This window comes from Capsicum annuum, chromosome 6 (assembly GCF_002878395.1).
Source record: "Capsicum annuum cultivar UCD-10X-F1 chromosome 6, UCD10Xv1.1, whole genome shotgun sequence".
Classification (NCBI taxonomy): domain Eukaryota; kingdom Viridiplantae; phylum Streptophyta; class Magnoliopsida; order Solanales; family Solanaceae; genus Capsicum; species Capsicum annuum.
The window spans coordinates 221,284,919-221,310,310 of NC_061116.1; the positions used below are offsets into that span (position 1 = coordinate 221,284,919).

A 25,392-nucleotide genomic window follows, 5' to 3' on the forward strand; every position below is an offset into this window, starting at 1 on the left:
GTTTGTTAATTTTTGGGAGCTACTTCTCTCCTTCCGTTTTTTTCTTTTTTTTTTTTTTTTGATTTTTTTTTCTAATATTGGCGAACATTAGACTTTAAACTCTCAGGGATCGTTTGGCGTGAGGTATAATGAATAAATAATTTTGGAATAAAATGAAAAAGATGGTTTTATCACATGTTTGGTGTGAGGTATTAGTTAATACGGAATTATTTATTCCACTATTTACACCACAAGGATGAAATAAGTTATTTCATATACATGAGTGAGAACTAATTCCGAAATAAGTAATATCAATATTAATTATTTTGAAAAGCTCTTTCCCAATCAAACGACTCCTTACATTGAAGCAACATTAAAAGACATGCATCGTTCAAAAAATTGAACTAATCATTTACTTCTTTCGTTGACTTTTACTTGTCACTAATTTCCTTATTGAATATCTATTTTTTTTTTTTATCATCTTTGATATATCAAGAGAAACATTCTTTTTTCTATTTTATTCTTAATATTAATTATTTTTTAAAAAAATAATTTTAAGATATAACGTAAGCATTATTTAATAGAGTACTATAATAAATTAACCATGTTATGAATTTTTTTAATAGATGTGTCAACTCAAAATATGACAAATAAATCAAGCTCGGGAGTATTAAGTTTCAAATTTTCTTTTTTGGCTGTGTTAGACTGTGACACTCTTTTTCTTTCTTTGCTTAATAAAAGCGATTTGAAAAATCATCAAATATAGTAGCAAGTGGTTGACATTTCTCATCACCTTGTCTTGTTATACCAAAAATAAATGAATTAATCATGAGAAGTAATGTTAGCACTTTAGATCCTTCTAATATTAATGAATATTAGTTATGATCCTTATTATATATGAATCTAACATATTTTGATTTTTAATTTGTTAAATTATACATTTTAATCCTTTATATAAGAATCTGTTATATTTATATTATTTTTAATTGATTTTATTTCAAAAGAAATTAAAGATTTCACGTTTGAATAGACAATTAAAATTAAAAATTCAATACTCAAAATTTTGTCAATGACATATAAATTAAAACAAAAAAAATAGCGTATAATTCATTAAATTTATAACATTTATAAGCAATGGGAGCAAAAAAATGCGAAGTTCAATTAATAGGAAGTTAAATTTTCTTAGTAATATATTTCTATCGTTTCTGGATAAGTGGTGTTTTAGTCTTTTTAGTTTGTTCTAAATAAACGATGTTTTAGATAATCAAATAGACATCAATAATATCCTTTCAATTTCAAAAGTAATAATTAGAGATTGAAGAACTGAGAGGAGATGAAGAAAATTGGAGAAATATGTTTTGAGATTTAATTTGTTATGGGCTTGTTTAATTTAGTGGTGGGGTTTGGATTAAAGGAGGAATTTGGATAATTTCAGTTGAAATTGATTTTTATTGATTTGAGAGAATTTATTAAATTGAGGGGTGTATGTGAAGTTTGCCTACATACCTCAGTCTATAGTATAATCAAGGGCAAAGTTAATCAATGGACGAGTATTTTTTTTTCTTTTTGACCTTTTTCCCCTTACATAATTAAGATGACATTAATAATGTTTTTTTAATTTTATCATTTTGTAAATAAAAAGATATTTTCCTAACCAAGAAGCTGTTAACAAATTGAATTTTTTCAAGGTATTTAAACGGTAAATTAGTAAAAATAGTATATTTTTAAGAAATAAGTAATTTCTTAATGAATATGTCCAAGCTAAAAATAACATGTATATTGTACTATATTTAGAAACGGAACGAGTACATATTTGAAAAGCGAAAAAAATATAATTTGTATAAATTTGAGGGACTAAAGTGTAAATTTTCCTAATCTTACAAGTCAGCCAACAACTCCTCCTGCCCCTTTTTAGTTTTCCTTATTCCAGGAAAATTTAGGCTATTCAGAGGGTTCAAATATTTGCACAGTTTTATTTTTTTTAGGGGAAAACGAAGAATTGATTTTTGTAACCCGGTTTCGGGTATCCGTAGTGGAGCCCGAATAAATTTGAATTCGCGCCGGAAAGTGAAGAGGAGATCATTATTATTATTATGTGTCCTTTAAGATTCGTATTGGTGTTTTTTTCAGCAATATTGGCTGGTTATTTTGCTTGGAAAACCGTTCGTTCTTTCCCGGATGATCAGGAGAATGAGGATTCTGTGCACAAATCCAAAGAAGAGAAACGAGAATTCAATTCCGCTAAGGTGAATTTTACTCATATGATTTCAAATGGATTTTGGGTATTTGTGGATATGGCTAGTGGCAAATATTTATGGAGGAATCTCAAGTCACTGCACAATGAAAAGAGCTATTAGAACGACAATGAGGTGAAAGTTCAGGTAGCCAATCAACTGAGCTAATAAGATTTCATCGACAACGGGGAATTTAATGGTGTTGCTATGGATGAATTGTAATATTAAAATTTCTTCTATTTTTAAGTTGTATATTAATGTCTATTTTGTAATTTCTCTATGTAATTTGTAAAAGTGTGTGTTTGAGATTTGAGAATATTGCTTCAGTTTAAAAGAAGAAAGCGATCCCTAATTTTCGTGCAATTTATTTTTTGTTTGTGCATACTTTTTTGTGAAATTATGGTTTTGGGGATGATTTGATGATGAGTTGTGAGTGTATGATAAGAAATTGAAGTAGAGATTTGCTTAATTAGTTTCAGGTCAATAAGTATTGAATCTACAATAAACTACTTGTGATTTTGCAGCTTATACAGAAATTTTAGATGTATATAGAATCGATTATTGAATATCTGTACTTGACTGCTCATATAGGTTGTGCATATAGAATCGATAATGCATATAGATTGTGCAGCTCATACAGCCCATGGTTTTGGGAATTTTGTAACGATGGCACTAAATATTTATATGTGCTTAGTCGGGCATCCGAAGAATTTTTTGATAACTGAGACAAAGTTATAATTTCTTTTGATAGTCGAAACCGAAGATAATGAAAGAACTAGTGGTAGACCGGTAATACAAGTTTGGTGAGCTACGTTAGAGTCATTCCAGATATCAGGATGGGTGTGAATTAGTGTGTAGCTAAGTAGATTTGAGTGTTTTACCGATATTCTGCTGAATCTTAATTCCGACCTAAAAGGAAAGGAGTGGGGAAGTGTTTTAGACTATGTTGAATTAACAGAGTAATTGAAACACTTCTATTACAAGTGTTAATTTCTTTCTACACATTGCATGTTACTACTGTTGGAAATGCATTTCTATTTGCTAACAGGTTTTTGACCACCAGAATTGTTTGCTCATTTTTACAACATTATGGATATGGAGATACACGCAAGAGCGTTTGATGTTGAAAGTCGAGTACTCTTCTATCCATCTTCTTTGTTCTAGAAAATGGCTTTTCAGAGTACATGAATATATATTCATTAAATCATAGAAAGGTGCTTCGTCAGGTATGAAATGTGTGAGCATTTTTTTTTCTTACCATGAATCCATAATATACACATTAGTCACTTGTTTTTTGTTTCTGTCGCTGCCTGCAGGACCACTTTCTTTTCCCTTTTTTTCAGTGTCTGGATTGAGAGAAGTTGATCGATCTTTCACTTCTTTTATATCCTCATCTACAGTCTACTTTTTCTTATCTCTTGTAATAGAAACCTTGAAAGACATATAATGAAAAGAGAAATTGGGCAGGATTAACTATTATTTGGGATAGGTAGAAAATGACAGGTAAAGAATATGCTCTTTGTATGGTGTGAGAGAAGCTCTGCTGGCTGGTGAAAAGATGTTCTATGTTGTGTATTTCTTCGCCTTTCTCTTATGCTTTTACCAAACTTGAAGGTTTCTGTTTGCTTTTGAGTTGGAAACTGAACCAACTCTGCTTTAGAGAGTGATGGTTGACCAGTAGCTAAAAATGTAATACGAGTTTCATGAGGATTTTATCAGCACCTCCTTTGCTTCTAGCTGTTTCTGCTGTTGCTGTTCTATATTAAGGTGCCAGAAGATGGTGGAGGTATTAGACTTTATCTATCTTAAACTTTATTTTGGGGGGTGGGGGTTTGTGTTTGTGTGACTAGAGGTTGGATATGTATTGGTGTGAAACCTTACCTCGTGGAGTAGACAATGACATGTCTCTTGAGTTTTGACCAGGGGGAAAAAATTACTGAATGATAGTCTGAAGGAGCAACACAAATTCATTTGTTTTTTTTTTGATCAAGTGGATTCTACTAATCTGTATGGTGCGTGCTGAGAATACTGAAGTTGTTTGGTGCATTTTCATCTTCGGAGAAAGCACATGAACAGCAAAGATCTTCACCCTCTCTGTGTTGTGATATTTACATGGTATTATATAAGGGGAATCGACAGGGTGGAATAACAAAAGACCAGCCTAAGAGAATCTTGTCACGTGGTAATTGAACGCCTCCTCCCTTTCAGAATCTTTCCTAAATAAAGAAATGAAAAGTTTCTGATGTTCTATCAAATTCACCACATTACTTTGTTTGCCTTGAATAGATTGGCTATGCATGAAGAGTCATCAACCCGACGCGAGGTTGTTGATGATGTGCATGACGGTGCTGTCCCTGCATATCTGATGGACCGTGAGACTGCCACGAGAGCTAGGACATGTTTAGTTTGATGCTGTGTTGAACTTGTCTTTTTTTTGGTTCAATTGATGGTACAATGTAACATAGACTGATTATACTTTTTAAAATATTAATCCTTCTGTGTAGATTCTCAGCAACAGAAAAAGCGAAAGAGGAAAGAGAAAGCTGGAAAATGGGAGGTACATCTGCCTAAGGTAAAGTTAGAATATACCTTCATTCATAAAATGTTATCTCCTTATCCAAAAAGGCAAGAAGGTAAATTTAGAATAGCATTATATTTTTCTCTATACACTACTTGTTTCAATACCGTTCTGTCAGCCTTTACATTGGTTCCACTCTTGTTAGGTGTATCATAATTCTTGCTAAATATTTTTCTGTTCAATTGAAGGGTCTGTCATTTACTTGTGTTTCTGAAATATTGACGTCGCTCTGTTTAACTGGTCACAAATAGAGATTCTTCACACTTCTGTGTGCTCTTAAGACTGCACTTGTGGATCTTTCATCTCACATGAAATATGTTTAGCCATAGGGATGAGTCTTATTTGTTGTGTCTTAGGCAAGTCCACGAAGGGTTGCCGCTCCAATATATGTGAGCTACCTTTTGTGTAAATGTCTGTGACCTTTTTGTTTGCTTAAACTTCTTTCTAATAAGATCACCTTACAGGTTAGGCTAGCCTGTGGCTGAGGATGATATGTTCAGAGTGATAAGCAAAAGGAGGTGACCAGTGGACACCAAGAGGCAGCTTGACAACTTTTCATAGATTTTTAGAAGCTAAATTTGATAGTGACGTGCCTACTTTTAACTTCGATTCTTCTTAGCCTTTAATATATTTGGAACCACTATATATGTTTTCCTCTTTTACTTTTTGTATTACCATTACACTAGCAATTGTGGATCTTGAAGGATTGAGACTTATGTTTCCATTTCTCTGTGAGCTAGTAGGTATCAACAATTACATCAAGGTAGGGCCGGCTAGAAGATAGTTTACAATGGTAGTATAACACACATTATTTTTACTAAAGGACAATAAAATGCACCTGTGATGCACGAAATGCACGTACATCTCACGAGATGCACGTATGTTGCACAAGGTATACACAAGCTAATTTGATTGAACGTATTTGAATATTTTATTAAGAATTGACTAAGTCACAAATTTGTAGAGCCACCCTGCATCAAGAATTTTAGCAGCTCGGAGATTGATCCTTAGAGACTCCAAAAATTATTTTTAGGTTTGGAAGCTAATGCAACACAGATGGACAATTATATAATAATTATGGATTTTGCTTAGCTAAGTGGACGGTTCATTACTTTAAAACCACTCTTTATCTTTTTTTAATATAAAGAAACTTAAAATATTTTGTTTCTTCTTTTTTCCTTTTTTATTTTTTTTATTTGCTTTTGCAATCTTGATAAGATCAACGATCCTTTCTTAATCGCGTTACTTCAAACTCTAGCTTTGTAATTACTCCCGCCATTTTAGTTTATACAACAATAATATTTGACTTGGCTTGAAGTTCTATAAAAAAACATAAAAACTTTTCGTATAAATTCATTTCAAGACTTGAACCAACCAAATAGATTATAAATAATTAAACATCTCTCGCAGACGACATACTATTCCATAAAAATCCAATTGTACAAGTCTCTTAAGATAAACTAAATTAAAAATCTTCCTTTTCTGCCCCTTCCAAATGAACAACATAATAATATTCTTCCTTATCTAAAGATCACACTACACAATCAATCAATAGAATTTTTGATTAAATCAAGCAACATAAATCTGATAATACTTAATCAGTTGTGAATAAGATTTTTTTATTGTTTACCAACAAAGCAACAACAAACTAATTTCCCACCCGGGTGAGGATCCGGAACGCAGAGCCCAACACCCCCATGATTTCTACATGGCCCAACACAATTTGCCCTGGTCTTGCATGTGCCTACATATTCGCAATCATCGTTGATGACTACACCACCTAAAAAAATTCAAAAAAATAATATAAAAGAAATAAAAAATTTAAAGTAAAAACTCAAAAGATCATAAAATAAAAGAACAACTTTTTTTTTTTTTTCTATTAGAGAAAAGTAGAAGATAAACTACCTTGGGCTTGAGAAGGAACAAGAAGAACAAGGACTAAGAGAGTGATAAATAGAAACTTGAATGAATCCATTTTGAGTTTGTGAAATGTTAAATGTATGATGAAGGTTATTGCATTGGAATGTAGGGGGTAACCATTCTTTTATAGTGTCCATGAACCTATTTTCCATTCTTGAAATTATGCTTTAAAAACTTCACCTTATTTAGATGATATATCTAATTATTATTTTCCCTCTTATATCACGGAGCAAGCAGAAGCTGGAGCTAGCAGGCACGTTGACGCCCTGCTGCCTAATTTTTTTTTATTAGTAGTAATTAATATAGATGTTTTTCCTTTTATATGGATATACGTGATACATCTAATAATTATTTTCTTCTTATATAGATGATACATTCAATTATTTTTCTTCTTATCATGAATTAATGCATTTTGTTAATTGATCAAAACACTTCCTTTTCTGGATAAGTAGGTTTTAAACATAATGTAGATTTTTCAGAAAGGGTTAAATAAAATTCTATAATTACACTAGTAAATATAGCTGCACGTCACACGATCATATAAAACATTAATAAATTTATGAAATAAATTCAACAAATTAAGGAAAAATCTCATTTATAAGTTCATCCAAGATATAAGAGAAATTTTATATTTATGCATTCAAATTGATTATATAAATTAATTGGGTACAACTAAATTGTCAAATTTAAATCTTCGATATTATATTTTATTTCTCTACTTCTTTTTTCATGTTTTTTTTATACTTTTTTTTTTTTTTCATTTATAAGCTCATCCAAGAAGTAAGAGAAATTTTATATTTGTGCATTCAGGTTGATTATATAAATTAGTTGGATACAACCAAATTGTAAGATTCAAATCTTTGGTATTATATTTTGTTTCTCTACTTCTTTTTTCATGTTTTCTTTATACCTTTCTTTTTTATATTTTTTTTGTTTCTATTTTACTTTAATCCTCCCACGTTAATTTTGGACATTTCTTAAATACATTCAATACAATTGGCAAATGACCTTTTTTTTAAAGAGAGTTTTACATGAATACATTCTTAAAAAAACACATCACATACTTCTAAACTTATTTTCAAAATAACAATAGTAGCGAAAGAAAAGTTTCATATTTAGCCGAAATTTAAACCTAACTAAATTTTATTTTTCGTCTAAATTAATTCATAAAAAAAGGAAGAAAAAAGATGAAATGATTTCAATTAATTAGGTGATGATTTCAATTAATTTCTCTTTACGAATGAGAGATTGAGGATGAAATATAAAGCAAAGAAGAAGAAGAACAAAGAGGGAAGAAAAAGTAATTGTTATTTTTGTTGAGGAATTTCTTAAGGGATGATTAAATAAGGGGAAATCTTTCTAATTTTTCTCCAAAAAATAAGGATTCCGTCTCTTTGATAGATATTCACTAAATCTTGATAGATACTCAATGCATCTAGATAGATATTCACTATCTTTTTCATAAATACTTAATATATCTCGATACATCAATAGACATTTACTATAATGTAAATACATTCGAATTTCTAACTCATAGATAATGTGCCTCGTTACAACCCTACTCAAAAAAACTTAGTGGGAAAAAAAATTTAATGGATAATATTCCTCGTTACAACCTTACTAGAAAAAACTCATTTGGGAAAAAAATTTAATGATGAAAAAAGAGTACACATCTGCATTTGGACGGCCTCATTAAAACCTTACAAGAAAAAACTAATGGGACAAAACCTCGAAAAAATAGTATAACACATATTAACTCCCCTAATGAGAACAAACCTTTGTATGAAAGAGAGTTGATGAATAAATATACCACATTGTCACTTGAACGAATCTGTTGCATATCAATATCACCATTCATTTGTAACTCGTGTGTATCAAAAAACTTTGGCGAAATGTGCTTTGTTCTATATCCTTTTGTGAATACTCCATTAAGTTGTGCTATGCATACTGCATTATCTTCATATAAAATTGTGGTTACTTTATCATATTTCAAACTATATTTTTCTCGAATGTTTGTGAACAACTATTATCTCAGCATGATTTCATGAGATGGTGCTTTTATAGATCTTCAATGAACACATCTATTTATAATATATACTGGAAAAGTATAAAGAATGGACAGAGGGAGTGCTAGTCTCATCAAAATATAGCCCCGTTAATGCTTAATGGTCAACTTTGCTGGTGGATTAAGCCAAATAAATTCTTAACATACCTTTCTCCATGCAAAGAGATTGAGAACCCACACATAAAATCATGAATTTGGTCTCTACGTGTAATTCTTCAATTTGATGGATTTATAATATTAAGCTCATCATATCAGTATAGAAAATGATTAAGAATCATTGTTGTCCAAATTTCTTTCGACGCTTATGAATTTCGAATTTTAATCATCAATTTATTGCTTATACCACAAACTTCTTCTCCTCAAATGGATGGACTCAACCAATTCAATATTTTTAATGTTCAAGTGCACTAAAAACAGTGGAAGTACTTAAGTTCAAGTGAAGCCATAGTAGTCTATAAGCTAGATCTCATGATCGAGTACATGAGGCAGAATTGTACAAAGCTCTATAACAGGAGACTAGGTGATACATCCGCCCTCCGTTTTAAGAATTCGGAACTATTCTATGCCACCAAATGAAAAAAAATATCAAACTATGCCATATATTTAAAAAAGTATCAAACTATGCTTAACTCACAAGTTTTGTGAGTTATGCACAGATATTTTTAACGAAAGACAGATGACGACGTTAAATTTTTTGAAAAGTGCATATCTCACAATTTTTGTGAGTTATGCATTCTTATTTTAACATAACTCACAAAAATTGCGCATTCTTATTTTAATATAACTCACAATTTTTGAGAGTTATGCATTTTATTATAACATAACTCACAATTTTTGTGAGTTATGACTTTTATTTTAACATAATTCAGATAAATTGTGAGTTATCCATTCTTTTGTGAGTTATTTAAATAATGAAAAACTTTTTCGAAATTCTATTTAACATATAACTCACAAAAATATATAACACACCTCTTTTGTGAGTTATGCATCTGTTTTATCATAACTCACAAAAAAGTTTAAACACCCGTATACATTCACTCTTTGTATATGATTTTCAAATTCCTTTTCTTCTTCAACTTCAATTCTTCTTTTTTTCAATTATCTTCAAACTCAATTTATCTTTTCAAAACTTTAGAGAATGAATTCTGAACGTGTTAAAGTTGCACTTTTTTAGAATGACGAAATTATTCACGAGAAAAATACAATATATTATAGTATGTCCCCCAAGTCCAACGCGAAGTATCCAATTTCAATTGGTTACAGAGAATTTGTAGAATCAATTTTTAGAAGAATGAAAATACAAAGTAATGATTTTGATTTATTTATAGTCGAATAGTATCCGAATTCCTTCTCATTTCAAGGAACGGTAAATTATGGAGAATGGATTATAAGTGATGATGAGTCGTTGACTGAATTTCTGAGGGCTCTTTGTGACTATACTAGTCAAATAAAACTGAACATTCTTCAAGTTTATGTTAAGAAGGAGCGTAATCATCTTGTGCAGTCTATGATACAGACAAATGTGCATACGCAATTTGATGATCCAACAAGTGATGTTAATGCTCATTTAACTCAGTATAATACTTTTTTTGACATGAATGCTCCCCAATACATCATGCCGAGTAACATGACAACGCAATTCTCAATACCTGATTTGAATGAAACTTTGAATGAAAGTGATAGGTAATTTCTCTTAATTTGTGTTATTATTAATATTTTATATTTTTAATAATTTTTTATTTTGAAGCACAATCGATGGACAAGGAGGGAGGGATCAGTTGAAATTAGGTAGGGTTCTTTGAAATTTTGAATCTCAATCACTAAAGTGAAGATTGGGAAAGGGAAAGACTTTATTCTTTGACACATAACTCACAAAAATTGTGAGTTATGTTAAAATAAGAATGTATAACTCATAATTTTTGTGAGTTATGTTAAAATAAAATGCATAACTCACAATTTTTGTGAGTTATGTTAAAATAAGAATGAATAACTCACAAAAATTGTGAGTTATACACTTTTAAAAAAATTTAACGTTGTCAGCTGCCTTTCGTTAAAAATATTTATGCATAACTCACAATTTTTGTGAGTTAAGCATAATTTGGTATTTTTTTAAATATATGATATAGTTTGATGCTTTTTTTAGTTTGGTGGCATAGAAGTTTCGGACTTCCGTTTCAATTTGTTTGTCTAGTTTTGTCCCGACTCATAAGTTAATAAAGTAAAGAAGACTTTTGATTCTAGTGATAATAAAATCCCCCTTAATCGGGCGATCACGTGAAGGTAAAGAGTTATTAGGAAGGAAAAGAGATAAAAATTTTAAACCGGACTCAAAAAAAAAAAAAAAAATAAAAAAATAAAAAAATTTAAGAAAAATTAAACAGAGGAAGTACATGCTTCCCATACTGATCTCATTTTGCTTTTACTATTGGTCCTCTCAAGTGTCCAGTCCATCTAGAGAGGAAAAGAATCAATAATAATGAAGAGGAAAAAAAAAACAATAAGCAGAACTATCCAATTGTCAAAGGGAATAGAGGACAGGGAAAAGACAAAGATTGAAAGTCGAATGAAATCGCTCCAAGGCAAGGTCAATTAGAAGTTGTGTATAGTCTAAGCAAAACCTTTAACCTTTTTAGCAAAAAAGACATGTTAATTACTTGTCATTTCTCTCTCTTTAAACTAATTGCAGCAAATATTTAAGTACCACGTAACATAATTAATGTGATTTGGGAGTGATAGTTGTACAGTATTTTCATTTAGAAGTTATATATGTTTTTATACGAGTTACTCGCACCAATACTAAGTCTCGAGTTCAAGTTTTACGGCTACTAATAAATAATTCGAATCTTCCAACAAGTATTACGTCGTCTCGAGTTGAAGTTTTATGGCTACCAAATAAGAATTCGAATCTTACAACAACTATTACCTCTTTTACAATTTGAACTTTTAAACAAGATAGTTTGTATCTATAGTTTTAACAACAAGTACGTATGCAAGGGTGTGGCCTAGTGATCAATAAAGTGGGTTGAGAGCCTAAGGCGTAAGATTCAAATTCCAGTAGTTACGGAAAAACACTAGGTGATTCTTCCCATGTGTCCTAGTGGTCAGAACTCAGAGTTACCTAATATCTGTTGCTGGTGGGAGGTTGCAGGTGCGTGAATGTTGACCTTTACTATGATAGCTACTTCACTAAAGGCATTGTCATCGATGATTTATGTATCATTTTGGCTCCCTCCTTTTCCACTATACATTCAAGTCCAAGCAACCATCAATTCATCATTAAATTTCAGCTTATAAAATTGAACTCAAAATTCCAAGCTTCCCCACATCCTAACCTGCTCTGCTCCACACACCAGATTAAGAAACAAAATGAAATTACCAATAGTTTTCTTGCTTGCTGTTCTTTGCTTACCATACATTATTAATTCTCAAGATAGAACTCTGACTTATCAAAGCCCCATTCCCTTCACACCAGAAGCATACGCGTTTTTCCACCCTAATACTCAAGAGCAAAATACTAGAAATGAAAATTTGTGTGATTCATCACAATCAGATTGTTCTGATCAATTACCTACAGCATCAAATCTAGCATATGAAAGCTTATCGCCACCACAAGGTGGTGGGCTTCGACTAGGTGGTGGGATGACTGGAATTCCGATCGGTCTTGTTTTTGCTATTCTTCTCGGACTTGTGATTCTCGTTGTGGTCATCACAAGGAACCGCAACGCGAAGCAAGCTAATAACGCTCAGCTTACTGTTTGATCCATATTACTGATGATAGACAGATGTCGCTTCTGAATTAGTCTAATATATTTAAGTTTTTGCATATGGTACGAGAAGAAGTATGTATTCAGTTGAACTCACTTTAGATCCGCCTCGAAAGTCATGTAGTGGTTTGGCAATGAAGTGACTTTTTTCCAACTGGTGATTCTGCTCATTTAGTATTTTACAGTCTGTTGTTTGGATGTGAGATGTAACTAAGTTTGTATTAGTTGTTAGAATATATATGTACTAGTACAGCCATTTCGCTATAAGTTTGAGTTTATATATTTGTCAGTGAAAAATATTCATCGTTGAAAACATACTAACAAGCATTTCAGTAGCATATTAAAACCATCAAACAATAAACAGAGCGAAATCGCTAAACGAAATAGAACACTGGACTATTCTATGCAATACTTTCGCCGTCCCAAAATAAGTGTTACCTTATCAATATTTTGTCCCAAAATAAGAAGGCAAAAATCAGTATATTTTTCCAAACTATACCCTTATACTCTATCTTCTTAATATCAATTTTCAAATGAGAATTAGTAAATAGGGGATAGAAAGTAAACTACACATTGTATTTATTAAGTTTTCAATAGACGTAATTTTTGCTAAGATAACACTTACTTTGGGACGTAGGGAGTATCATTCTTCTCATTTTCTAGCCAACTTCACTGGAAACCACGACGATCTCATTAAAAAAAATTACTCCTTCCGTCCCATTTTACTCATCCCAAATTTTCTAATTTGATTTGTCATTTTACTTGTCATTTCTCATTAATCAAGATAAAATAATTTTTTTTCTTTTTTACCCTTAGTATTAATTGTTTTTTCTTCAAATTAAAATATAAAAATTATTTAATAGGGGTAATATGATAAAGTAACCATGTTATTAATTGTTTTTTCTTAATCAATGTGCAATATCAAATTGGGACGAGTAAAATGGGATGGAGGGAATATTTGAAAGTAAAAGAGTTTCACATAACCCGATTATTCATACAGAAAAACCGATCCATGAGATTAATAAACGAACCAAATGTGTGATTTTTGATGAAATTGGACGGAAAATGATAATAATAGTGTTATGTAGAATAATAAAGTGAAACTTAAAGTGATTTAAAAAAAATAAATTTGATAATTTTGTTGAAATTAAACTAAAAATTAAGTGACTTTATTTGAAATTAATCCAGTGCTTAACTACCAATAATTACACGTGTGATTGCAATTTTTTCTTGATCGGATCTTATTAAGAAACTCAGTAGCATGCTGCTAAAGAGATGTAACAGAATAATGTCGAATCGAGTGATCATCTTCTTCCTCCTCTTTTCTCTCTTCCTCACTCCATCCTCCTCCAACAACTACAACGAAGACGAATTCCTCAGCTTCCTCGAAGACTACGAGGATTCAACCGAACCAGACAGCCCGAATCATGGCCGTCCTAAGTTCCCTTCAGAGCCATTTGATCGCGCTGAAGAGGAGGACGAGGACATTAAGATTGATGATAAGGACGTTGTAGTATTGACTGATAGTAGTTTTAACGAATTCGTGGAGGATAATAAGTATGTGATGGTGCATTTTTACACTCCCTGGAATGGACATTGTAAGGCTTTGGCTCCGGAATATGCAGATGCTGCAACGGAGCTGAAAGCAGCGAATGTGGTGCTCGCGAAGATCAATGCCGTTAAGGAGGTTGAGATGTCTGATAACCTTGAAGTCCGAAGTTTTCCTACAATCTTTTTCTTTGTTGACGGTGATCCTGAACCTTACTTTGGCCGAAGAACCAAGTATGTCCTTCCAGAGGCGGATTCAGAATTTGAATTTTATGCATTACAAACACATTATATTTTATAAATTATGGGTTCAGACATACTATTTGTTGCAATTTTAATCGCGCTTTACAATATAAATTTATGCTTTGCATAAAAAATACTGGGTTCAGATGACTTGAACTCTCCATCCACCTCTGATGTAGTCTTATTCATCAATAATCTGCTCTATACTTAGTCAATGTGTAAGACAATTTGAGATGCACTAATTAACAATAACGTGCTACATTTCACAAGCCTAGGTATCAGGTGATATTTACTGGAATCTATACAATTGTTTATATGGTATAAAAACTCAAATCTTTGAATTGTTACGTGTACGTTTAGCTGATTTTAAGCGTTGTATCACCAGAATGTTGGTCACTTGGCAATTAATTATGATGTTGTGTCTCATCATCAATTAAAGCTCTTCTGACTTATCAATGTGAGTTGTGTTTGGATGTGAAATTAACGAGGATTTTTACCTGTAGAAATGCAATTGTCACTTGGATAAAGAAGAAGATAGGACTCGGTGTTTACAATATAACTACAACAGAAGATGCTGAGCGTGTATTAACCTCTGAGGACAAAGTTGTTCTAGCGTACCTCGACTCTTTGGTGGTATGTGTTGATTGCTCTATCATGCTACTCATTTCTTCTTCTTTTGTACTTAAGTGTTATTAACTTGGACCTTGATAGATGATTTTTGTCTTGTTTTATTGCCCTAGTTGTGGATCGCTACAATGCTTATCATTCTTCTCTTCTATTGAATGTAGTTGTGTTTTCTCTTCTCTAAAAATGACGATATCTATGTTGTCTTTCTGTTGTGGATTGCTGTCAATTGACTATCAGCAATTTGACATTGTTGTCAGTAGCCCTCTTATGTTGGATTCCTTATGAGTTCATTAATGTCCATACATTTTACAGGGTTCCGCGACAGATCAACTTGCAGCTGCTTCAGAACATGAAAATGATGTAAAGTTTTACCAGACGACAAATCCTAACGTGGCTAAGCTATTCAACATAGATGACAATGTTAAACCCCCAGCTTTGGTCATGCTTAAAAAAGAGCCAGAGAAAGTGGTACACTATGGTTAGCTGCTGCTCCTTTCATCCTTTTTGTTAGATACTGGAATTGGCTCTTGTTTCAACAGGGAGACATCCTTATTAGTATTTTTTTTCATTTTTGCCTTTCAGATGGTAAGTTCAAAAAAGCTGAAGTAGCTAAGTTTGTTTCAGCCAACAAGCTTCCTTTAGTGACAACTTTTGATAAAGAAACCGCCCATTCAATTTTCGCGAGTCCAATTAAGAAGCAGGTAAGATAAGATCATTTGTTTAGCAGCTATTATGACTTTTGTTTTGAAGTGTACCTTCCTCGTCTAGGGATATTGTTGATGTATTGATTTTCCCCCATGTTCCATGCAGATTTTGCTTTTTGCCACAGCAAATGATACAGATAAGTTGTTCCCGACATTTCAAGATGCTGCAAAACTTTTCAAAGGAAAGGTAATGAAGCTTTATTGATCAGTAACAAACATATACACAGCATAGTCATTGCCTTTGCTAATAATTACATATAGTTTGATAGAGTGGAAATACTGTTAGAACGGGTTCCAAAAGGGGTTTATATACACTGAATTGGCGCTATCACCTAATATACAAGTTTTTTACTACTAGAATCTTCCTGTTCAGTCTATAACAGATTGATATTGGAGTATATTGATCAACACTTGAGATCATGAATCTAAGGCTTCTGTTTAAAGTTTGTGTGTTTTTTTCTCTGTTCATTAATGTGCAATTATCAAGTAAATTATGCAACGTTCATTAGTGTGCAATCATCAAGTAAATTATGTAACAGGAACAAATAACTACCTGTCTATCCTACAATTTACTCCTAAACATCCAAATTTTTTTGATCCCTTTATTTTTGGGACTATCAGTTAACTAATAGTGTGTACATTGACAAATGAAGCTTAACTTTGTTTATGTCAAAACGGACGATCATGAAGTTGGGAAACCAGTATCACATTATTTTGGGGTCAGTGGAGATTCTCCACAGGTAACACTTATTCCAAATTATGATGGGGACAACAAGATCTTTTGGAAGCTTGGTTACTGATTGTTGATTTAATTCCTGTAGGTCATTGGATACATAGAAGAAGATGATCGCAAGAAATTTAGATTTCACGGGGACATTACACTCGAGAGGATTAAGGTAGACTGTCACAAATGGTTGTTAGGTGCACAGGATTTTGGTTGGGAAGTTCTGGACTAACGCGCTTATTTTCTTTTATCCCTAGGCATTTAATGAGGACTTTCTAGACGACAAGCTCAAACCTTTCTATAAATCAGATCCAGTTCCTGTGACAGTAAGCTGCAGTTTCCTGATTCCGGCCTTTGACTCATCATAGTTCACGTGCTGATATCTATTACTATCGCAGAATGATGCTGATGTGAAAATCGTTGTTGGGAACAATTTTGATGAAATCGTTCTAAATGAGTCAAAAGACGTGCTTCTTGAGGTATGTTCAAGAAGTGAATTTTCTTCCAGTGGTTTTCGTAATCAACTGAAGTCATCTAAGTTTTAGCATTCACTTCAACATCTTTTTTGTTAGATCTATGCAACATGGTGTAGGCACTGCCAAGCTCTGGAACCAATATTCAATAAACTAGCACGCCACTTACATGGCGTTGAGTCTCTTGTTATAGCCAAAATGGATGGAACAAGAAACGAGCACCCTCGTGCTAAGGTAGTTTGTAATTAATACGCGGTTTAGCTTTATCATCAACTTCTTTTAATTTATGATCCTTTGCAGTTTAAAGGATTCCCAAGTCTCCAATTCTTTCCAGCAGGCAATAAGAGCACTGATCCAGTAAGTGATGTTTATTTTGTTTGTGCTTGTGAACCAAGAAAGATGTCAAATGTGTTCCAACTTGTTTGAGACTGAGGCATAGTTATTGTTGTATTTGATCCTACAGATTCGGGTTCACTCTGAAGCTACTCTAGTGGAATTGTATAAGTTTATCAAGAAACATGCAGCTATCCCTTTCAAGCTTCAAAGACCAGCTTCTTCTAAAGAAGGCGTCAAGGGGGAGCCTGGCAACGTAAAAGATGAATTATGAGAAGAGTTTAACTTCTATATACCGACACTAGTCTTTTTTTTTCCTTCTTCTTACTGTTAGATTCCTTTCCCGTGGAACAATTTACATAACTATGTTTAGGATATAGTTAATTTTTAGAATATTACTACTACTATGTTTTATTGTTAAACACTCCAAATGGAGCAGAGTCATTTAATTGTTTATTGGGAAAATGGTACAGCTGAATTTATATAAGGTCAACGACACGTATTAGCAGACAGCAGTGGAATAAGTTGGTGATTTGTAAATAAAAAAGCAAACCAAAGGCAAATAAGTAAGCGAAGAAAGCACTAAGCAGTACGAAGCTTTAGAGCTTCAACGAGAGTGATATGACAAGTAAATGAAATAAATGTCAAGAAAGAGCAAATATAGAAAAACTTGAGCACGAAAATATGAGTATACTGATACTGCATTGTGTGAAATCATATGCCTTACAATTGTGTGAAACTTCCTATTTATAGGTTGGAAAGGAGTTAAGGGTACTCCTCCCTCATCTTTACCTGATCACTTTTTTATTTTGAGATCTACAATAATATATGTTCATGTTCAGTTTATAAAATCAATAAATAATTTATCTAATTTTTTACTCAATTTATCCTTAGCATTAAATATGATTCATTAGCTAATGTATTTTTTTTTTAAAAAAATATATTTATTATTGATACGGTAATAATCACGGATATGGACTTATGGGAGTGCACGTTGGGTCTGAGACTTGGTGTGTGCAATTAAAGTGCAAAAGAGGCCTAAATGCACTAAAAATCAGCCAACATACTACACTTGATGGGCACTTAAGTCTCTAAGGGGCCTTTTGGTCTTTTTGTATTTTATTTGTAACCTAGTATAAATAGAACATTGTAAGACTTTTAGACTTAGCTTTTGGATATTATTGTAAGTCTTGTAAGACTTGAAACACCATAGTTAGGGCTTGGAAAAGCCACCAATCAAAACTAGGGCAAGATCTAGTGTGGAATTACTAGTGATTGTATTTTGCTTGGAAATGTAGATGCTAGAGAGGTGGAATCCGATCTTATGTCACGCAAGAGATAGATGAATTGAAGTGTGTAGTGTTAAAAGGTTCAAGAGTGGAATAGGCTCTTGCGTTCTTAAGATTACATCTTCATGTAGTCTATCTATCTATCCTTTTATCTTATTGTAATCTTGTTAGTGTTGTAACTTGAATCCGTTTGTTCTTGTGTTTTAGTGAAGCCGTGACTTGTTTTCATCTTATTATTGTGTCATATTGTTATCATCTTGTTGTTGTTGTTGCTTTGGTGTTATATACACCACTGTACCTTGTATTCTTCTTGTCGGTAGCGAATCCGAGAGTGATCTCCAAAAGGTCCTCGGATCCTTAAGATTAGTAGACTGATTTGGAGTGTGTTTTGATGCTTCCTTGGTTTTCTTGTATCAATTATATATTCAAAGAATAATATAACAAAATTTCCCCTATCATTTACTATTTCGTATTAATACATTAATTAATTAGAAAATTCTACTTCAGCCCTAAAATACTACTATCAATGAATACGGTTCATGCATATAAAGTGAGGTTGTTTTTGATTTTTTGTAAATGATTTGAAATCAAAATTATGAAAACAGCTTTTTAAAGTTTTTCAAATTCTAAAAAGAATTTAAATTATACTTCCTCCGTTTCATAAAAAAGAATAATCTATTTTAACTTGATACAGAGTTTAAGAAAATAAAGAAATATTTGAATCTTTCAGCCTTAAATTAAAGTTAAATCAACTTAAACATACATTAAAATTAAAATATTATTAAAAAAATAAAAAATTATTGAATTAAAAAGTAATGCAGGTCAATCTTTTCCAACCCTATGTTTCGAAATAGTTAGAATAATGACGTTAAAGTAAAAGACCTTTAGCAAGATTCGTAGGTCCCAAAAGAGAGTATCCAACATGTGGCCGCCAACATAAACTGAACTTCAGGTGGATATTAAGGTTCACATATTGTCAGTCTCTTTCTCCCCTCTAATTTTCATATTGGTGAATCAAAACAGGACACGAATCTTCTCCCTCCACCTTGTCAATTTTTGAAAAAAAGAAGAACTCCTTTTTTTTACCGATTCTTGATTGCATAACAGTAATAGTAGTCGAGCAATTTTGTTGTGTGTAGAGAAAAATATGGTTGTGGGGGTTCTTGCTTTGCAGGGATCTTTCAATGAACACATAGCAGGTCCTAATCATTAGAATTCTCTCTTTTCATGTTCCTTTTTGCGTTTCTAATTGGTTCAAGTTGCTAAGTTTTGTTTTTCACTTGTTGTCTTGACAGTGCTGAAGAGATTGGGAGTCAAAGGTGTTCAGATAAGGAAGCCAGAACAGCTGCAGAATGTTACTTCTCTTATCATCCCAGGAGGGGAAAGCACCACCATGGCAAAACTAGCAGAGTACCACAACCTGGTATTATTCCTTCCACCTCGTGCCTGATGTCTTTACTATTGTGTGAAATCATGCCTTATTAAGCCTATACAATTTTTGTGGAATCATGTCTTGTTAAGCCTAGAAAAAAGAGGGCAGCCCGGTGCACTAAAGCTAGGCGTCCGGGGAAGGGCCTACCATAAGGGTGTATCGTACGCAGCCTTTACCTTGCATTTCTGCCAGAGGCTGTTTCTAAAGCTTGAACCCATGAGGGCCGTGACCTCCTAGTCACATGGCAGCAACTTTACCAGTTACTCCAAGGCTCCCTTCAAACTAAAGCTACTGCTATGTGCGGTGTTCGGGGAAGGGCCCCACCACAAGGGTGTATCGTACGCAGCCTTATCTTGTATTTCTGCCAGAGGCTGTTTCCAAGGCTAGAACCCGTGACCTCCTGGTCACATGGCAGCAACTTTACCAGTTACTCCAAGGCTCCCCTTCAAACTAAAGCTACCGCTATGCGCGGTATATAGGGAAGGGCCCCACCACAAGGGTGTATCGTACGCAGCCTTACCTTGCATTTCTGCCAGAGGCTGTTTCTAAGGCTTGAACCCGTGGCCTCCTGGTCACATGGCAGCAACTTTACCAGTTACTCCAAGGCTCCCCTCCAAACTAAAGCTACCACTATGCGCGGTGTCCGAGGAAGGGCCCCACCACAAGGGTGTATCGTACACAACCTTATCTTGCATTTCTGCCAGAGGCTGTTTCCAAGGCTTGAACCCGTGACTGCTTATGTCTTATTAGGCCTATAGAATTTTATTGAAACCCCTCAAGAAAAGAAACAAATGATTGTTGTTGTTTATTTAATTTTCGAGCATTTAGTGGGCGATTAGCCATGATGTTTCATTTTGAAATTTCAAAAAAGTAGTAGCTTTTATTTTCAAAGAGTAAAATGATATTTGAAAATTGGAGTTGTGTTTGGACATGAATACAAATTGGAGTTGTTTCTGCATTTTTGTGAATAATTTGGAGTGAATTCCGGGATTTTATGAAATTTTATGGCCAAACGTGTTTTCTAGAGTTGTAACACCAGAAAAAAGTGAAAACTTTTCAAGGCCAAACACCCCCGTAGTCCTTGGCCTAGCATATACAATCCAAGACCTGAATAAATGAGGAGAATTGAGGTAGGTTGATGGTAACTAGTAGGAGTGTCCTTGTAAGGACATGTTACATGGATGCCCTGATTAGACTCGAGTGGATGCATAGTATTTATAGCCAAACCCAAATTGGCATCGATTGAAGTTGATTGATTAATTCGATTGTGGTGCATTCTAGAACATATTGGGAACAAAGCATAAAATATATGCAAAATTGAATCTTGTGTTTGAACCGCTCAATGGTAGAATTGGCTGCCCGCAAATCATCTCCTTTTTTTCTAATTGTTGTTACAACATAAATTATCATTCTATCGATCATGGGCTAATCCACTAGGTACCGGCTACCTCCTACCAACATAAGTACCAGGTTACTCTATGCATCAAAGCTTAAACAGACAGGAAGAAATCACTCATTGCTTTTTGCCTCTGCTGGGATCTGAACCTTGGTCTCTTCTAGCTTCTTTGAGCACTAGGCCATGTCTTTGTGTGCACTGTCCTTGTTATTTGTCATGTTATTGGATTAAACTTATAATCTTTTGGCGGCAATTAATTGCAATTACCCCTTGTTATTCTGGTTGCGATTGCATATTACCATGTTACTTATTTGGTTTCTAATTGTAGTTCCCTGCTTTGCGTGAATTTGTTAAAATGGGAAATCCAGTGTGGGGTACATGTGCAGGCCTTATCTTCTTGGCAAATAAAGCAACTGGTGGGTATTCAGTTCGATCATGCACATATTTTCAGCAAACTGTTTTTCACTCTATCTTTCGTGTTTAATTTTCTATTTTCCCCCTTGTGATATTATGCCAGATGCATTATAAGCTAAGCTAGACTTGTGGAACTCAGCATAGTATTTTCCAGAAAGCATAGGACTGAATTAAAGTTGAGCCATGAGTTTTGCCCCGTATTGGACATCCATGTTTACAGACTTCTTATTTTCAACACTCTTTAAGCTTTGTATTTCATCTTCATTGCCAAAATTCTTGATAAATGCTGTGCTTTTAAGATTTCCACTTCTACAGATTTTTAATCAAATCTGTGGCCTAATCTAAAAGCACCTTTGAATTCTACAAATCGTGAGGATTTGAGGATCTTGTTGCTTTTCCTTCTATTCCAATGTAGTTGTGGAGTAGCATGCCCTTCCCTCCCTCTCGAAATACAGTAAAAAGAAACATTTCATTGTCTGGACTAGTATTCCTGTTTCCTTATGATGAGGATTTTGAAACGATACACAACCTTCTACATCTAATTGTGCTCCAGAGGAGGAATTGTCAACTGGCTAAGCATATGTTTCTTAATGGTATGATCTTTTTGCGTGTTCTTCTTACATATAAGAACCCAACTGTTGCAAATGATAGGATTTCAGTAGAAGGTGGCTTCCCCTATTAGTTTTGATTTGGCAGATACATTTGTTTTGTTTCTCCATTCCTAGTGTTTAATCATGAAAGGATCTTCTGGTATGTTTTGTGGTTTCTTATCTCAGGGCAAAAAACTGGAGGACAGGAACTGATTGGGGGTCTTGATTGTACTGTTCACAGAAACTTCTTTGGGAGCCAGGTAACGGAGTGGTTTTCTCCTCAATGTCACAATGATGAGGCTAGTATAGAGGAAGTTGATGCTCAATGAGAACATACATCCTTAGCACTTCAATTAGAGAATACTTGGGATTGATAACTGTGAATATAAGAGCTACATACAGATATACTACATACATCAATGATCAGTCCATGAATAAGAGGTCTTGTAGGTCTAACAACGTATTTGGTTATCCAACTACTTTGAGCTTGAGGCTTAATATATTGATTTATCTTGTAGAAGGTAGATATTGTCATATATTGAAGCCAGCAAAACATATTGGGTCATTTTTCTCCTTGAAAAAAGAAAATAATGTATTAGGACATGCAAAAGGAAGCATGTTTTAGAATAGTTGTCAGTGGCGGTTGGTAGTTCTACCAATTCAAATTGTGGTAGCTTCAATATGTGAAGTTGAACCTTGGATGCAATTTCTGAAAATCTGTCTAAAATGTTTTTGCTCGTTTATTCTATGATGAGTGAGTTGGAAGTTGGTTCTTATAATTAAAGTCGATGTATGTGTTTTTATGGGTAAATCTTTGGGAGAGGAAGTATATGTTTCTTGATTATATGGCTGCTCCATATCTGTGGCAGTTTATTTGATGCTCTTTGGACTTCAACGGAACCAAGTACAGGTAATTTACATGTTATCAGAGGAAAAACAGAAAACTTGGAAGGTTGCACCATTATGTCTTGTCTAGCTGATTTGGAAGGAATCAGTGACATGCCTTCAGTCTAGCTGAAATCCAGTTTATATACTCGATAACTCTTGTCCGATTATTCTCCTTTTCATTTTTGTCCAAAGAAGAGATACCAGAATGTGTGATCCTCGTCTCGTCTAATCATCACCTTTTTCGGACGCATTCTCTATGCCCTCAATAGTAATGACCTCTGATATTCAAAAATTATCAGCTATAGTGTTCTAACGTAGCATTTGAATTGTTGGAATCAAACAGATTCAAAGCTTTGAGACAGAACTTCCTATTCCTGAGATTGCAGCTAAAGAAGGTGGTCCTCCTAGTTGCCGTGCTGTCTTTATCCGTGCTCCTGCAATTATTGAAGTAGGACCAGATGTCAAAGTGCTAGCGGACATCCCTGTCTCGTCTGCTGAAACTGCTAGCTCCAGTCCTGCTATTCAGAGTGAAGAGGTTTTCATTTATCTTATGAATTGGTGCCTATGTAGGTGCGATGATTATTGAATCCTTTATAAGTGATATACTCGTTCTCAATGCATTCCTACTCACTCATTCACCTTTGTGATATGCTTTTTTTGGTTGATTGTAAGCTAAAACTAATTCTATGATTATTGTGTTTGCCGTTCTTCCTTTCCTTGCATGAGATAACTTTTGCAGCCACGGTTTATTTATGAATACTTATGATCAAAGGTATCTCGTGCGAATTTTTTTGTGCAAAAAGATTTAAACAGTAGACAACTTCCAATGTCCATATAATGTTTTGTCACTGGTGAAATTTCATACTGCCATTAAGACTTGGAGTCTGCTTGTTTTGCTGTTTGCTGGAGGTGTGCTAAACCGCCAAGCTTAGGTTGCAACCTCAGATTAACCTGACTGTCTACCTGTTTAAAAAAAGAACACTGCTGATAATATACTTGAAGTTTCTAGTATATATCATCGTTGGTCATAATTGGTACTTTGTCAATTTGTTTGGAATATTAACTAAGCGTCGTTTTCTTTTGATGCTTCAGGAGTTAACCAAGTCTGAAAAGAAAGTAATTGTTGCTGTAAAGCAAGGGAACTTGCTAGCTACTGCTTTTCACCCTGAGTTAACTGCAGATACTCGGTGGTAAGCGTCTTCTGCTGCTAAAACAAATGGCTCATATATACTGTACTCAATTATATCATCATTTCTATAACAGGCACAGCTACTTCTTGAAGATGGAGCCGGAAACTGAAGACGGGACTTCTGCTATCGCCTCCACATCGTCTGTGGATCTGACCTTCACAGGCCGAGCGATGATTGATCTTCCCATATTTCAATAGCAGAAAGAGAATTACTACAAATGAAGGAAAACCATTATGAAATATCGAAGGATTCTACCCATATTTTCTAATGTTTCTAATTCCTACCCATTGAATTGTAGTTAGTTAATCCAAAATGCAGCCCATAGTGGACACTAGATGTTGCTGTTTAAATCACTGTACATAATAGCTCAAGTTTGTCTTCCTCCTGTTTTTGTTCAGGATCTTGATTCATTGAATTACAATCAAAAAGTAGTTTATAGAAATTTTTTGATAGTCTCTTTGAGTTTGGTGCACCTTTATTCCTTGAAATATCCGTTCAATTTAAATTATTATACAATACAAAAAAGGGCCTAGTTAGCAGCAGCGGAGCCAAGTAGGGCCGAGGGGTTCATCTGAACTCCCTTTGACGGAAAATTACAGTGTCTAATTTTTTTTGTTTTTTTTATTATGCATGCATATTAGATGTTGAACCCCTTTTGGCTTCTTCGTGTGTTTACTTCTTCAGATTTTGAACCTCTTAGTGCAAAATTTTGGTTCCGCCAATGCTAGTTAGAGTTTGATGAATTATAAGTAACCAACAGAAGAGGATGGGCACACATGATCAAGAACTGCACTAAACGTAAACAAAACTTTCTTTTTAAGTTTGTGGCAAGCCAATCATAGCCTTGATTAATTTTCTAATAAGTGTAGGCAAAGGAAGCATAGAAAACTTATATATTTGTACAAACCCAACTTCATATCTCTCCAATTTTCCTGTATTTCCAAGCAAACTATCAGCTGTAATAGTTCCAACCAACCCCATATGTTTCTAATTATGGTCAA

At 33.7% G+C, this 25,392-nt stretch overlaps 4 protein-coding genes across 4 annotated transcripts; all 4 read left to right on the forward strand.

Moving 5' to 3' along the window:
- Positions 1–1,905: 1,905 nt before the first annotated feature.
- On the forward strand, positions 1,906–2,565 carry LOC107875579. Its single transcript, XM_016722346.2, has one exon. The coding sequence runs from the start codon at positions 2,073–2,075 to the stop codon at positions 2,334–2,336; it is 264 nt and encodes an 87-aa protein (XP_016577832.1). The 5' UTR covers positions 1,906–2,072; the 3' UTR covers positions 2,337–2,565.
- Positions 2,566–12,142: 9,577 nt separating this feature from the next.
- On the forward strand, positions 12,143–12,535 carry LOC107873835. Its single transcript, XM_016720769.1, has one exon. The coding sequence runs from the start codon at positions 12,143–12,145 to the stop codon at positions 12,533–12,535; it is 393 nt and encodes a 130-aa protein (XP_016576255.1).
- A 1,229-nt stretch (positions 12,536–13,764) lies between these two features.
- LOC107874636 (protein disulfide isomerase-like 1-4) lies at positions 13,765–17,599 on the forward strand. Its single transcript, XM_016721398.2, has 12 exons — positions 13,765–14,322; positions 14,835–14,964; positions 15,271–15,436; positions 15,541–15,659; positions 15,769–15,849; positions 16,316–16,402; positions 16,484–16,558; positions 16,644–16,712; positions 16,785–16,865; positions 16,959–17,093; positions 17,160–17,216; positions 17,323–17,599. Exons 1-12 carry the CDS (start codon positions 13,802–13,804, stop codon positions 17,464–17,466), a joined length of 1,665 nt encoding a protein of 554 aa, XP_016576884.1. The 5' UTR covers positions 13,765–13,801; the 3' UTR covers positions 17,467–17,599.
- A 1,785-nt stretch (positions 17,600–19,384) lies between these two features.
- On the forward strand, positions 19,385–24,846 carry LOC107875578 (probable pyridoxal 5'-phosphate synthase subunit PDX2). The gene is made up of 7 exons (XM_016722345.2): positions 19,385–19,680; positions 19,777–19,904; positions 21,638–21,725; positions 22,500–22,573; positions 23,545–23,736; positions 24,294–24,391; positions 24,465–24,846. The coding sequence occupies exons 1-7, from the start codon at positions 19,629–19,631 to the stop codon at positions 24,586–24,588; spliced, it is 756 nt and encodes a 251-aa protein (XP_016577831.1). The 5' UTR covers positions 19,385–19,628; the 3' UTR covers positions 24,589–24,846.
- Positions 24,847–25,392: the final 546 nt, after the last annotated feature.

Excerpts from the sequence above, each read along its gene's own strand:
- LOC107874636 (XM_016721398.2), top strand. The coding sequence starts at position 13,802 with ATGCTGCTAAAGAGATGTAACAGAATAATGTCGAATCGAGTGATCATC. Across the intron at positions 15,850-16,315 it reads CAAAACTTTTCAAAGGAAAG|CTTAACTTTGTTTATGTCAA; the intron begins GTAATGAAGCTT and ends TGACAAATGAAG. Across the intron at positions 17,094-17,159 it reads ACGAGCACCCTCGTGCTAAG|TTTAAAGGATTCCCAAGTCT; the intron begins GTAGTTTGTAAT and ends GATCCTTTGCAG.
- LOC107873835 (XM_016720769.1), top strand. The coding sequence starts at position 12,143 with ATGAAATTACCAATAGTTTTCTTGCTTGCTGTTCTTTGCTTACCATAC.
- LOC107875578 (XM_016722345.2), top strand. The coding sequence starts at position 19,629 with ATGGTTGTGGGGGTTCTTGCTTTGCAGGGATCTTTCAATGAACACATA. Across the intron at positions 21,726-22,499 it reads CTTGGCAAATAAAGCAACTG|GGCAAAAAACTGGAGGACAG; the intron begins GTGGGTATTCAG and ends TTCTTATCTCAG. Across the intron at positions 24,392-24,464 it reads TTAACTGCAGATACTCGGTG|GCACAGCTACTTCTTGAAGA; the intron begins GTAAGCGTCTTC and ends TTTCTATAACAG.
- LOC107875579 (XM_016722346.2), top strand. The coding sequence starts at position 2,073 with ATGTGTCCTTTAAGATTCGTATTGGTGTTTTTTTCAGCAATATTGGCT.